This window comes from Panthera pardus, unplaced genomic scaffold (genome assembly GCF_024362965.1).
Source record: "Panthera pardus isolate Hobbes unplaced genomic scaffold, ASM2436296v1 HiC_scaffold_16, whole genome shotgun sequence".
NCBI classification, from domain to species: domain Eukaryota; kingdom Metazoa; phylum Chordata; class Mammalia; order Carnivora; family Felidae; genus Panthera; species Panthera pardus.
In genome coordinates, this window is record NW_026526721.1 from 125,780,260 (window position 1) to 125,793,598 (window position 13,339).

At 42.8% G+C, this 13,339-nt stretch overlaps 1 protein-coding gene across 3 annotated transcripts in view; it reads right to left on the minus strand.

The window, feature by feature from the left end:
- Positions 1 to 3,914: 3,914 nt before the first annotated feature.
- The window catches only part of PCCB (propionyl-CoA carboxylase subunit beta), a 92,627-nt gene continuing 83,202 nt past the window's right edge, over positions 3,915 to 13,339 (minus strand). For all 3 annotated transcript variants that reach the window (XM_019437265.2, XM_019437256.2, XM_019437248.2), the window contains 5 exons: positions 7,141 to 7,248; positions 6,788 to 6,888; positions 6,259 to 6,357; positions 5,378 to 5,477; positions 3,915 to 4,232 (listed from right to left, as the gene is read on the minus strand). In XM_019437265.2, coding sequence (XP_019292810.1) covers positions 4,111 to 4,232; positions 5,378 to 5,477; positions 6,259 to 6,357; positions 6,788 to 6,888; positions 7,141 to 7,248 — 530 coding nt within the window. In that variant the 3' untranslated portion in view covers positions 3,915 to 4,110. The remainder of the gene's footprint in view (positions 4,233 to 5,377; positions 5,478 to 6,258; positions 6,358 to 6,787; positions 6,889 to 7,140; positions 7,249 to 13,339) is intronic.

Below are 13,339 nucleotides of genomic sequence, written 5' to 3' on the forward strand. Positions count from 1 at the left end.
CCAGATGTGACTTAACTCACTCTTGGCCCTGCTTCCAGAAAAGAATCCATCAAACGAACGGTGTCTTCATGGAAAATAAAGGCTTAGTGCCTCCCCTTTAGGTTTTTCATAGCAGACCAAGCTCCAGTAAGGTTCCAGCCCTGCCCTCCTAAGTGCCTTGCTCTATTGGGGTCTTTATCACACATCACTTTTTGAAGGACAGCTTTCTGCTCCCAAGGACATGTAAAGAAGGTTTTTTACTCACCACCCAGGAGAGTGTGGACATGGTCAGAACTTCCCTACTAAGACTGCTACATCTACCCAAATGTTCTGGCTAGACTCCATAGGAGCCCCAAACTGAGGCTCTGCCCGTTAAAGTGGCCATAGGTCCTGTGGCAGAGATCCCACACCCACAGAGGTGCAACAGCATGAGGACCAGTAGTTTCTAGCCACAGCTGTCTAGAAATCCTTTAGAACAAGAAAGACATATTCACATCTGTCCAACAGGTTAAGTCTAGGCTGCTTCAACTACATCAGAAGTGTTAACTCGGGCGCCTGGGTGACTCTGTTGAACATCCGACTCTTGATTCCGGCTCAGGTGATCCCAAGAGTTGTGGGATCCAGACCCACTTTGGGCTCCACCCTAGGCATGGAGCCCTGCTTAAGCCCTGCTTAAGATTCTCTCCCACTCTCCCTGACTCTCTCCCCGCACTTGCTCGCTCTAAAGTGTTAATACATGGATGAGTGTCCTTCACGGTCTTCTCTAGGTAGACCGTATCTAAAACACCCCGAAGCAACCAAAAGCATCAGTGAACTCACAGGCAGAGGACTCAGTAAGGAGACAAAACATGGTCAGAAGAGAAGCTAGGAGAACTTTCTGCAAACACAAGCAACTGGAAGGCTGCATTGTGAATTTACTCCCTATTCGAGCAAATCAAGTAAGGACTGACAGGCCATCATGCATGAGGTAGGAAAGCTTTCTAAATTTAATAGCTCTTCAGGGTGAGACAATTCCAGTGGAGAGAGCCACCACCTTTCTCACTCCCCTCTTAGGAGTTCATCCCACCTACTACATCAGTTGGAAAGCAGTGTTCTGACTGGTTATAGAGATATGTGGAGTTGAGACAAATCTGCCTGGGTTCAAATCGCAGCTTCACCACCCTAGCTTCGTGGCTCAGGATAAACTGGTTTACTTAAGGCAAGAGGAGCTGGGGCAGGTGCAACAGGACCCTCCGTACCTCTTAAACTCCATCTCCATTCTCACCATATTACCTGCTCTCAGTCTAAAGAGAGACACTTGCCACTGCTCTGCTCAGTAAACCCAAGTCCTCTGGTTAAAGCCCACAGTTTTCTTTTTCCCCTTAAAGACCGAATACCACCTGGGAAAGGCATTCCTAAACAACAGCCACTGAAAATACTCTGCCACCATTCTCATGGCATTCTGTCATCCACAGAGGCTGGTCTACTTGCAAGGTCTTGCAGCTTTTTGTTTCCTTGGCCACCAGCTTTGTTTATTGGTTATTAACCATCTCCATTCCAAGGCTTCCCAGAAGTCTCTTGCCCAAGTATTTTATTAGGCTGGTTCCTCTGTCTCTTAGGCCCAGGAACAAGCCCTTCTCAGCATCAGATTTCACAAACTAGTAAAACACATCTTGGACCCCTTCCTCAAAAAGGAAAAACAAAAAAAACCCCACAAACTTGTATTATTTTCATATAGATGATAGCACAGTCATCCTCCAAGCAGTCCAAATCCTAGGTTAGCTGACCCCAGAAATTGGGATTCGCTAATCAATTTTAAGCAATTGAGCCACATGCTAACCAACCTGCATGGCTTCTTAGGAGACCTCTAAAAGCCCAAGAATCGGCCAACCCCTTTCCCACAGTTTATAACCTTTCTGCTGGTGCCAAAGAGGAACATAAAGAACTTGTGTCCAGTCTCTGCCCCCTTGAAACTCACCATCTACTTAGAAAGACAAAAATACTTACACAGAGAAAAAAAATGCACACTCAGATGCTTAAAAAAAAAAACAAAAAACTGCAATAAGCAAAATCAGTTCTAGCTCACAGGTTGAGAGGAACTAAGGTCCTTGAGCATGAGCAAACTGGAGCTATTTAGCAAAAGGATGTCCCAAGGGGGAGGTGACAGGGCTGTGGGCTAATGACCAGAGTGAAAGGTCCTATGCACTGGAAGTGCTAGAGCAGAAGAATGCAACAAAATCCAGACCTGAAATTAGTGTATTAACTTGGAACAAGATTTCTAACTTGAAGGGTAGGCCACAGAGAAACACCAGTAAGGACACCTGCAAAAGTACTTAGTGTTTGAAAATTTGACAGTGTGATAGCATGGCAAAAAAAAATTATTTCAGGAAAAAATGTTTAAAAAAAAAAAAAAAAGAATCCATGAGTCTAACAAATACTTAAAAACAGAAAAGAAACCTCTTCTGGCACAGTAACAAACTAACAAATACAACATTTTAGAATCAACAGATTCTACAGTATGGCTGATTGAGAGGCAAGAACCATCAATAGGTACTAAAACTACTGGATGAAAATTTGTTGACGGGCTTAAAGAATGCCCCCAGATCAGTTATTAATTACAAACAAAAAATGGTAACCTTTGCAGCCACCACCTTAACCAAGTGATGAGTCAATTTCATCAATAATGGAAAAAACTAGCATCATGTGCTTCTTATGTGATACATAGAAAGAACATTCTTACCTGGTCTGAACATCTGGAAACAATCAGACAAACCCAAATTGAGGGACATTCTACAAAATAACTGGCAACCATTCTTCCAAATTGTCAATGTAATGAAAGACTGTAAGGCAATGAGCCTTGTTTCCTAGGAAATAAATACATTTGGCAGGGTGGGGGACAAAGGGTCATGGTTCTACAACTTACTTAAATGGGTCAATAAAAATAATAATTATGTATTTATGGAAGAGAATACATAGTATTCTATATACTACATTCTATATACCATACATAATAGCATATGCTATTATACATATAGTAAATGTAGAAAATTAAGTGGATACCCTCAGTGAAAGATATACAAATACCACTCCTGCAACATTTCTACAGGTCTGAAATTTTCCAAACTAAGTTTTCTAAAATGTGACAACACATTTCTGAAAAGCATTTAATATAGGGTACTATATCCCATATGACTGAGCATCTATTCTGCCAGATACAACTACAAACATCCTCAACGATTCCTAGAGGAATTGAGGGCATTTTATTAAATATTATTTATGGGCTGCCTGGGTGGCTCAGTCGGTTATGTGTCCAACTTTGGCTCAGGTCATGATCTCGCGGTCCGTGAGTTCGAGCCCTACATCAGGCCCCGTGCTGACAGCTCAGAGCCTGGAGCCTGCTCTGGGATTCTGTGTCTCCCCCCCTCTCTCTCTCTCTGCCCCTCCCCTGCTCACACTCACTCACTCTCTCTCTCTGTCTCTCTCTCTCAAAAATAAGCGAACATTAAAAAAATAAAATTAAAATAAAATTAAATTAAAATAAGGAAATAGGGGCGCCTGGGTGGCTCAGTCGGTTAAGGATCCAACTCTTGATTTCAGCTCTGGTCATGATCCCACGGTTCATGGGATTGAGCCCCACGTCAGGCTCTGCACTGACAGCAAGGAGCCTGCTTGGGATTCTCTCTCTGCCCCTCCCCCTGCCTGTACTCTTTCTCTTTCTCTTTCTCTCTCTCTCTCTCAAATAAGCATTTAAAAAAAGGGGAGGGGTGTGGAATGAAGGCTAACCAGGTTAAGTATGTTGCCCTAAAAGCTTATTATCTTACCTACAGAGAAAAACATCTTGGGGGAAAAGGAAAATACACAGAGGTGTCAAATAAGGGTCAGCTCTAAGTGACAATACACTGTTTTCTTGATTTTTCAGATTTATACCGTAAAAAATGAAATTTGTGCTCAAAAAATACCAGTTACACAAATTTTTAATAAAGCAATTAATTTTACAGTAAGGCACAAATGAAATCTTCCTAGGATTTAATAAACAGCCATTTCAAGTTATTACTGATATTTAGATTTCCAGGTTTCATGATTGCAAAAGGCAGAGATGGGTGCAAATGGCCAGGCGGTAATTGGCTCTTGGTTAATTTTCCTTTGATTCGTTTACAATGGAATATTTGCATGTTTCCTCCAAGGGCGCTGTACCTTCTTGCTGGCTAAGACATCCAGGTCAGAGCAGATTCGGGCTCGTGTGGAGGAAGGCTGGATGATATCATCCACAAATCCTGGTGAAGCACAGAAAAGGAAGTAGATCATCTGCATCCCCAAATAAGGCCACCCCCCAATCTGTGCTCAGCCTGGGCACCATCTCTGGGGTGTGAGCAGGACCCAACTTGATATGAGAGGGCACGGGCCCTGTGAACCCTCCACCACATCCCAGGAGCATCCCCGTTCCTCTGGCAGGGCCTCAACTTCTGGCCTAGGACTACTTGGCAAAAAAAATGCAATCTGACCCCCCTTGCTGCCAAGATGAAGTCAACAGGAAATAAAATTAAGAAAATATGTCTGTATTTTCAACAATCAGTACACCTTCCTCCTACCCCTGTAACACAAGTCCCTTTGTAATGTGATTTCATCACCCCTCATACCAAGAACTGGATTCAATTTTACTTGTCCTTGTGATTTGCTTTGGCCAACAGAATGTGGCAAAAATGACACTATGCAATTTCCAAATCTAGGTCTCAAGGTGCTCAGGACACCAGCAAGCATGGAGTGGCCAGGTTCAGAAAGAGAAACCATGGGGCACCTGGGTGGCTCAGTCAGTTAAGCATCTCACTTCGGCTCAGGTCATGACCTCATAGTTTGTGAGTTTGAGCCCCACCTCAGGTGAGCCCCGCTTCTCTGTCTCTGTCCCTTGCTCACTTGTACCCTCTGTCTCAAAAAAAAATAAAAATAAAAATAAATAAGCAACCTGTGCAGAAAGCGCCTACTGCCATTACCAACCATGTAAGTGAAGCCATCTTGGACTATCCGGCATAGTCACTGACTATCTGTGAATGACTGATCCCAGGAAAGACCAGCAGGAGAACCCCCTAACTGAGCCCAGACCAAACTGCCGACCCTCAGAAACATGAGCAAAAAAAAAAAAAAAAAAAAAAAAAAAAAAGTTGGCTGTGTCAGCCACTCTGTTTAGGAGTGGACTTTTACACAATATTAGGTAACTGAACACCACTAGCCATTTCAGCAATATTGTTTCAGTCCTTGGTGACCAAAGCAGTGTATACAATGTCCAGAGACAACCCCCAACCGTCACCAGTCTCCAGATTCCACAGTGAGGGCAAAGGGCAGTGATGTGAGACTTTCTGGAGCAAAAGGATGAGCAAGTGACCCAACAAATGCCCAACACCGCCCTCCCCACCACAGTCCCTACCTCTCACTGCAGCAGGAAAGGGGTTGGCAAACTTCTCAATATACTCTGCCTGAGCTGCTTCCACATTCTCATGCCCTTTGAAGATGATCTCCACGGCCCCCTGTCATAGGAGAAGTTAATGAACTTAACTGGCAGTCCCAACCCAGGTGACCTCCCTCAAACCACTATCACAGTGTGTGGCTGTGAACTTCGAGGCCACAGTGCCCCGGCGAGAAATGCCGGCTCCAGGCACCAGGGTACAGAGGTGAGCACTGCTGGAGTCAACCAGCACGATCCCACGGGCTGTGATCCAAAGTTCAGTGTGGCCCCAACAACAGGCAGCCCAGGCAAAGCCAGTCACTTGTCTCCCCAAATTCCATCCTATTCCATCCAATTGCATCTATCCTTCTTTCAGGCCAAGATGTTTTGCCCATTTTCCATAGTTAGATCCATGGTCCCCTGAATCAGGTGAAGTAAAATGCTGTTTTCCTTCTTCCTTATCCTCAGTACACAATTCAGTGGCTCTGGGGCCCTCCCTGGGAGAGGAGATGGGAATGGGATCACAGGGAATGTCCAATCCTCCCAAAGGCTAGTTCAGTTGACTCAACCCTTTCTGCTTTACTGACAATCTCAAAACCCACTCAGCATCCCCCCCTCCCCACCCCTACCCCCACCCCCCAAGCATGAAGACACCAGCATGTGCCTAAAGTGACAGTGCAGGACAGGAGCCAGAGCTGACCCAGGGGTCAAGGTGGGGACTCGCCAAGGTCTAGGTCCCAACTCCCTGGAATCCTGGCCCATCCAAGGGGTCCGGGCCTCTCTCCACATTTCGTAACTACAAGCTCCTGCTGGGAAACGACCAGTACCTGGATCCAGGAAAAGGGAAAGCTAGAGGTCCTCACCTTTGCTCCCATGACTGCAATCTCCGCTGTAGGCCAGGCATAGTTGGTGTCACCACAAAGGTGCTTGGAGCTCATGACATCATAGGCACCACCATAGGCCTAGAACAAACCCAAATGCTGAATGTTAGAGCCTGAATCAGATCATATCCCTGAAAGACTCTAGGAAGCCAAGTGAAATGAGGACAAAAGGAAAAGCCCTCCTGAGCTACTGAAGGCCCAGTGTCTCTGAGGCTGGGAAGCCAGCACAGAGAAAACACAGGCACAGTCCAGAGGCCTTTCACAGCTAATGTTCACTGTCTTTCCTGGCTCTTTCCCACTGATGCTGTCATTTCCCAGACGTGACCACCAACATATCTGCAGGGTGTGTCCACAGGGCTATAAATGTTGCCTGAGCTCCAAAGATCTTTTTAAGGGTCAGCAAGGTGTACTCCTCTTCCCAGCCCCCCTGAAACTCTTGGCCAGACCTCCAACCATGGCCATGCTGCTAGAAGTGTGTGGGCTCACAGCCTCTGATACCAGCTCTTCTCACCTTCCTGGTGATGACTGTGACTTTGGGCACAGTTGCTTCAGCAAATGCGTAGAGAAGCTTGGCTCCATGCCGGATGATGCCCCCATATTCCTGTGCTGTGCCTATGTCATGAGGAAGAGTTACAAGATACAGAAGTCCTTACAAGGTATGCCTGTCACTCTCAGCTATGAGGTCTTCCCCTGCTCCCCAGAGGGCCAGGAGAGAGCCACTCACCCCCCACAGCCCCATCTTCCAGACACCTAGAATATGGAGAAGTCACAAATCCTTAGAGAATTTTACAAAACCTCCAAATTAAGTGGGTGCCTTACTGGGCAAAACTACCTCTCCTCGCCCCCCTCCTATCAATGACTTACCAGGCAGAAAGCCAGGAACATCAACAAAAGTGATGAGTGGAATATTGAATGCATCACAGAATCGGACAAAACGAGCCCCTTTCACAGATGAATTAATATCCAAACATCCTAGAATGAGAGAGATTATCCATGCTGAGCTTCTGGGCAATTCCCAGCTCTACCCCCAATGGGAATGTGCCCTCAGGAACCATTCAGAGCTGATTTCTATGGAGGCACCAAAGTCTCCTCACCAGGGAATGTAAAGGGAAATCCTTACACTCCAGGAAAGACAGGAGAACCCACCGGGCAGTGGCCAAAGAGGGTCCAAGAGTGGACCCTCAGGCTCTCTTGCCGGGAGCACAGTCTATTGCAGGCAGCTAGACTGTGCCTCATTAACTGAGGTTTATATACCCACCTGGGGTACAGCCTGACTTGTCCCCATGGAACCAGTAGTGAGAGGTATCATTCAATAGCTGCTGTTAGAGACTCCCGATAGCCTGGAATCAGATTCACCAGTTACAGCTATGTGCCCTTGGGAAATGACTTTACCTTTCTGAGCCTGAGGTTCATCACCTGCAAAGTTGGGATGTTACTACCTCCTACCATGGTTTCAAGGATTTAAGGAGGTGGTATCTGTAATGTGTGCAGAGTAAGAGTTCAGTTGCTAATAAGTCTCCTCTCCTAGAATAGTTCCCAACATACTGTATGAGGCCAACATTCCCCTAATACCACAACAAGATTAGGACATCGTAAAAGAAGAATGCAGACCAAACAAAATCCCTCACGAACACAGATGCAAAAATCCCCAAGATATTATGAAATCAAATCCAGCAATATATAAAAACACTGATGCACTCTAAGTGGGGTTTATCCCAAGAAGTCAAGGCTGATCTAATATGTGAAAAAACCAACAAAATTACTAAATAGAGGAGAAAAACCATATAGGCTTTTCTTCCTCAACAGACAAAACACATCTGACAATTCAATACTCAATCATAATTCAAAACAAGCAGTAAACTAGGAATACAATGGAACTTTCATAATCTGACAGAGTATCTACAAAAAAGCTTATACACTCATTGATAAGAATAAATAAATTCCTAAATGATCTATACCAGTGCTGGCCAAAAGAATTTTCTGTAATTATGGAAATGTTCTCTGGTTGTGCTATTTGACATGGTAGCCACTAAAGCTATTAAGCACTTGAAAAACAGCTAGCACAAATGAGAAACTAAGCCTCTAATTGCATTCAATTTTAATTGTCTATACTATTTAATTATCTTGAAGTTTACTAAGCTATCATACTGAACAGATCTAGATTTTCAAGCAATTACTACCAAAATCGTAGGCATTCTCTTACAGAAACTGATAGGCAGATTCTAAAATTCATATGGTAATACAAAGGAAACAGAATAAACAGTTTTGGGGTTTTTTTAATTGGAAAACTTATACTAGTTGACTTCAAGACTTTCTTACAAAGCAGGATTTCTGAACCTCAGGGCCATCTGTATTTTGGGCTGGGTAATTCTTTGTTGTGGGGGGTTGTCTTGTGTGCAGAAGATGTTTAGCATCATCTCTGGCCTCCACCCACTAGATGCCAGTAGCACTCACTCCCCTACAACCCACACCTGTGACAAACAAAACGGTTTCCAACATTGTCAAGTGTCCCCAGGATCCTGAAACTGCCCCAAGCTGATAACTATAAAGCTACAGTAATCAAGACAGTATGGCACAGGCATCAAGGTAGACAAAATGGTAATGGATACATTGTGAAGAAATGGACCCACACAACTGATTTTAGACCAGGTATCAAACCAATTCGCTGTGGAAAGAAAGTCTTTTTAACAAATGGTGATGGAACACTTAACTGTCTATATGGGGGGGAGGGGGAACATAAAAGTAGACTATTTCACTCTATAAACTATATACAAAAATTAATTCAAAATAGATCATAGGCCTTAACATAAAACCCAGAACTACAAAGCTAGCCAATGATATCGGACCATCTTTGTTTGCAACCTTGTCATAGGCAAAGATTGTTTGGAAAGGACACAAAAAGTTCTAATCATAAATAAAAAACATTGATAAATGGGACTTCATCACATGTTTAAAAATATGTGAGTCAAAAGACACAATTTATTGAAGAAGTCACAAATCAGGAAAAAAATATATTTGCAATATGCGTATCTGACAAGACTGCCATCCAAAATATATAAAGAATGCTAGAAACAAAAAGAACTCAAAAAGAAAAATTGGCAAAACTTCCCTCTTACTAAATGCATTTTTTGAGAGGACAGAAATGTTCCGTATCGTGTTTTGGATGGTGATAACAAGGTTGTATATTACTGTCAAATTATCAAAACCTATTAAAATGAGCATTTGAAACCTGTGCATTTTATTGTGTGTAAATTGTAACTCAATAAAAATGTTTTAAATCTCCCCTCTTTCCTCTCTCTTCAAAATCTATGTTAATGACCTGAAATAAAAAATCTGAGTGATAAGTCCCAGAATAAAAACAATTCTAAATTAAGAAACTGCAAAAAGTATCCAGAAGCTATACTTAAACTGAAAAGCAAGATGGGCACCGACAACCAGAACATGATGGAATCACTGGGGAAATCAACACAGGAATGGAAAGCCTGCAGCCCGAGTGGCCATGGGACGGGCTCCAGGACCAGAGGCCCGGTCTTAGCATCTGAGGCCTCGTCCCAGAACTAGACTGAGCGCCTGGTACCCAGAGAGAGCCCAGTGAGCACTGGCTAATTCCTGTAAGAAAAAATGAGACCTGGAACAGAAGCCCCCTATGTAAGCCTCTGAAGCTGTCTTTTAGTAACAGGGAATGATTAAGTCCATAAAATGCATGAAGCTTTTTTTCAAAAAAGCAGTAATCTACTGAACTTCCACATCTTGCCACTCCATAAACATAACAAAGAATTTCTAAGAAAAGGGGAAGTCAAGGAACCACCATGGAATCAAGCGTTCAGGCTCCAGCCAGGTTGGGCAGTGGGACGGACATCCTAGATATCTATAGATACACTTTCGAGGACAAGCCAAGCAGTTTCTTAAAAAGTGGGCTTGTCAAAGTCAACCTGTGCTGCAGGCCATCAGGACCCACAGAGGTAGTCATGGGATGAGAAAGATCTTGAAGCAGACACAAGAAATCATGTGAAGTCCATGCCAATGACTGACACAGCTCAAGGGAGAAACTAAAAGGATGTATCAACAGTTAAGAATTTACTGGAGGAACAAAATGCATTTTCAGTGTGTGTGAATTCCTGACTTTTAAACACTTTTCCTCAACAACAAAATGGTGGGGAAGTCAGCTCCAAACTCCTACCCTCCGACAAAAACATCACAAAAGAATCAGAAACCCTGGAACAAGTGAAGGTTTACCAACCACCAAGAGAAAGTCAAATCAAGAAACAGGCAACTTAAAAATAGTAGGAAAGCTTTGTGACATTCTTAATTTCACCTGCCCCACTCTCTCCCTAGTTCTAGAGGGAATAAAGAGTCAGTCACAAATTATCACATAGGTGTGTTCTAATTTGTCTGAAAGATTTTCATCCCTGCTTTACCTAACATGGAGCTCACCAGGCCAGAAAGTGGCAGACATTGCTCAAAAACAAAGAACCACCTGCAGATGCTTGAGACTGCCTAAGGCCTAGGAGGAAAGAACCAGGGACAGAGATTCTTTAGAAAATTAGGGCATTCAAGAACACCTGTGTACACAGGGCATTTCAGAAAGACACAGATATGCCTAGGACCAGATGCATGCTCAGAAAAGACCCAGGAAAAGGGAATTAGAAAATATCTTGAGAGGAATGAAAATGAAAATACTTTACAAAACAAATAACCTAAGAAGACCTTAAGTTTTAACAGTGGGCTGATCCGTAAGTTCAGTTTAAGTCTGGCCAAGTGTTGAAGAGGAGCACCAGCACAGGGCCAATTCTCAAAGACTAGATGAGGTACTTTCTTGTTTGCCTGTTTTAGTAGCTGGCATTCAAGGATATCACTGTCAAAACACTAGTTGGACACAAGCTAAGGCAAAGAAACCTCCATGACCACCTACAGCAAGGAATATAGTCTGCAAAAATAATTGGAAAACGGCACTAGACAATGGCTATTACAGCATTCAGTGATCAACAACAAAACCTAGAAAAGGGAGAGAATATGATTTCCAGGATCAACACCTCATAATATTCAAATGTCCAGTTTTCGACAAAAAAATAACAAGGCTTACAAAGAAACAGGAAAAAAGCCACTCAAGTGAAGAAAATTAACTGACAGAATCTGTCCCTAAGGAAGCCCAGACACTGAACTTATTAGACAAAGACTTTAAAATAATGGTCTTGGGGGCAACTTGGTGCTTCAGTTGGTTAAGCGCCAACTTTGGCTCAGGTCATGATCTCATAGTCTGTGGGTTCGAGCCCTGAATCGGGCTGTGTGCTGACAGCTCAGAGCCTGGAGCCTGCTTTGGACTCTGTGTCTCCCTCTCTCTCTGCCTCCCTCCCTCAAAAATAAACATTATAAAGATTTTTATAGGGGTGCCTGGATGAATCAGTTGATTAAACATCCAACTCTTGATCTCGGCTCAGGTCATGATCTTATGGTTTGTGAGTTCAAGCCCCACGTCAGGCTCTGTGCTGACAGCTCAGAGACTGAAGCCTGCTTCGGATTCTGTGTCTCCGTCTCTCTCTGCCTCTACCCCATTTGTGCTCTCTCTCTCCCTCAAAAATGAACATTAAAAAAGTTTTTTTAAATTTATAAGTAAACAAATGAAAAAATGCCCAAAGATTTGAAATGAACTTCTATGTACAGCCTGGTACATAGAAGTACCATCAGAGTCAAAGTGCACATGAGCTGGTAATAATAACTTCAGATATAAGGCCAATGTCCATTTTTTTAGAATAGGAGAGTCACACTAGAGCTTCCCTAAACTATTCCTGACAGTGTAGTGTGCATTAAATCAAATAGCTTTGGGGCGCCTGGGTGGCTCAGTTGGTTGAGCATCTGACTTCGGCTCAGGTCATGATCTCACGGTCCATGAGTTCGAGCCCCGCGTCAGGGTCTGTGCTGACAGCTCGGAGCCTGGAGCCTGCTTCAGATCCTATGTCTCCCTCTCTCTCTGCTCCTCCCCTGCTCACATGCTGTCTCTCTCTCAAAAATAAATAAAGATTAAAAAATTTTTTTTAATCAAATAGCTTAACAGTTTTGTCTAAAAGCATCAATAATGTCAGTTATAAGCTAAGAAGTCACATCTCAAAGCCATTGTCATCCTCTGTCTTCAGAATTATTCTAATCGTTTATACATCAGGTCTGTTCCATCTTAAACCAACAGACAGATAAACAAAACCAATGAAAGGAACCAGTGATTGAGTCCAACAGCAAAACCATTTAACCTCAGTTTTCCCTCTAGCTTAGTCACCCACTGTCTCTTTGTTTAGAGTGAAATATCTGATAACAGTGCTCTCTAAAGTAAAATGTTAAGAATCAGAGAAACTAGGTGTGGAGTGCATGGAAACTCTGTGCTATCTAGAAATTTTGTTATAAATCTAAAACAACTCTAAAATAAAAAGTTTATTTAAAAAAATTTTTAAATATCTTAAAGATGGTCAAAGAAAAAAAGAAAAACATGAACAAAGAACTTTAAAAATCATGAAAACAATGTATGAACAAAATGAGAATACCAATAAAGAGAAAGAAATTATAAAAAGGAACCAAACAAATTCTGTGGCTGAAAACTACCATAAATGAAATAAAAAATTCACTACAGGGGTTCAAGAGTAGATTTGAGAAAATAGAAGACACGATTGGGAAACTTGAAGATAATTTATATTATTACCCAGTCTTAACAAAAAGAAAAGAAAAAATGAAGTGAACAGAAACTACAGATCTACAAAATACCATCACTTGAACCAATATTTGCAGCAAGGCAATACCACAGGGAGGAGAAAAAGGGACAGAGATTACCTGAATACGTCCAAAAACTTCCCAAATTTAAGACATGAAGCAACAAATCAAAGAAACTAAGTAGAATAAACACAAACAGATCCCCACTGAAACAGATTATCATCAAATTATTAAAAGATAAAGACAGAATCTGGGGGCACCTGGGTGGCCCAGTCAGTTAAGTGTCCAACTCTTGATTTCAGCTCAGGTCATGATCTCACGGTTCAGGTTTGAGCTCCACGTGGGCCTCCATACTGTCAGTGGGAAGCCT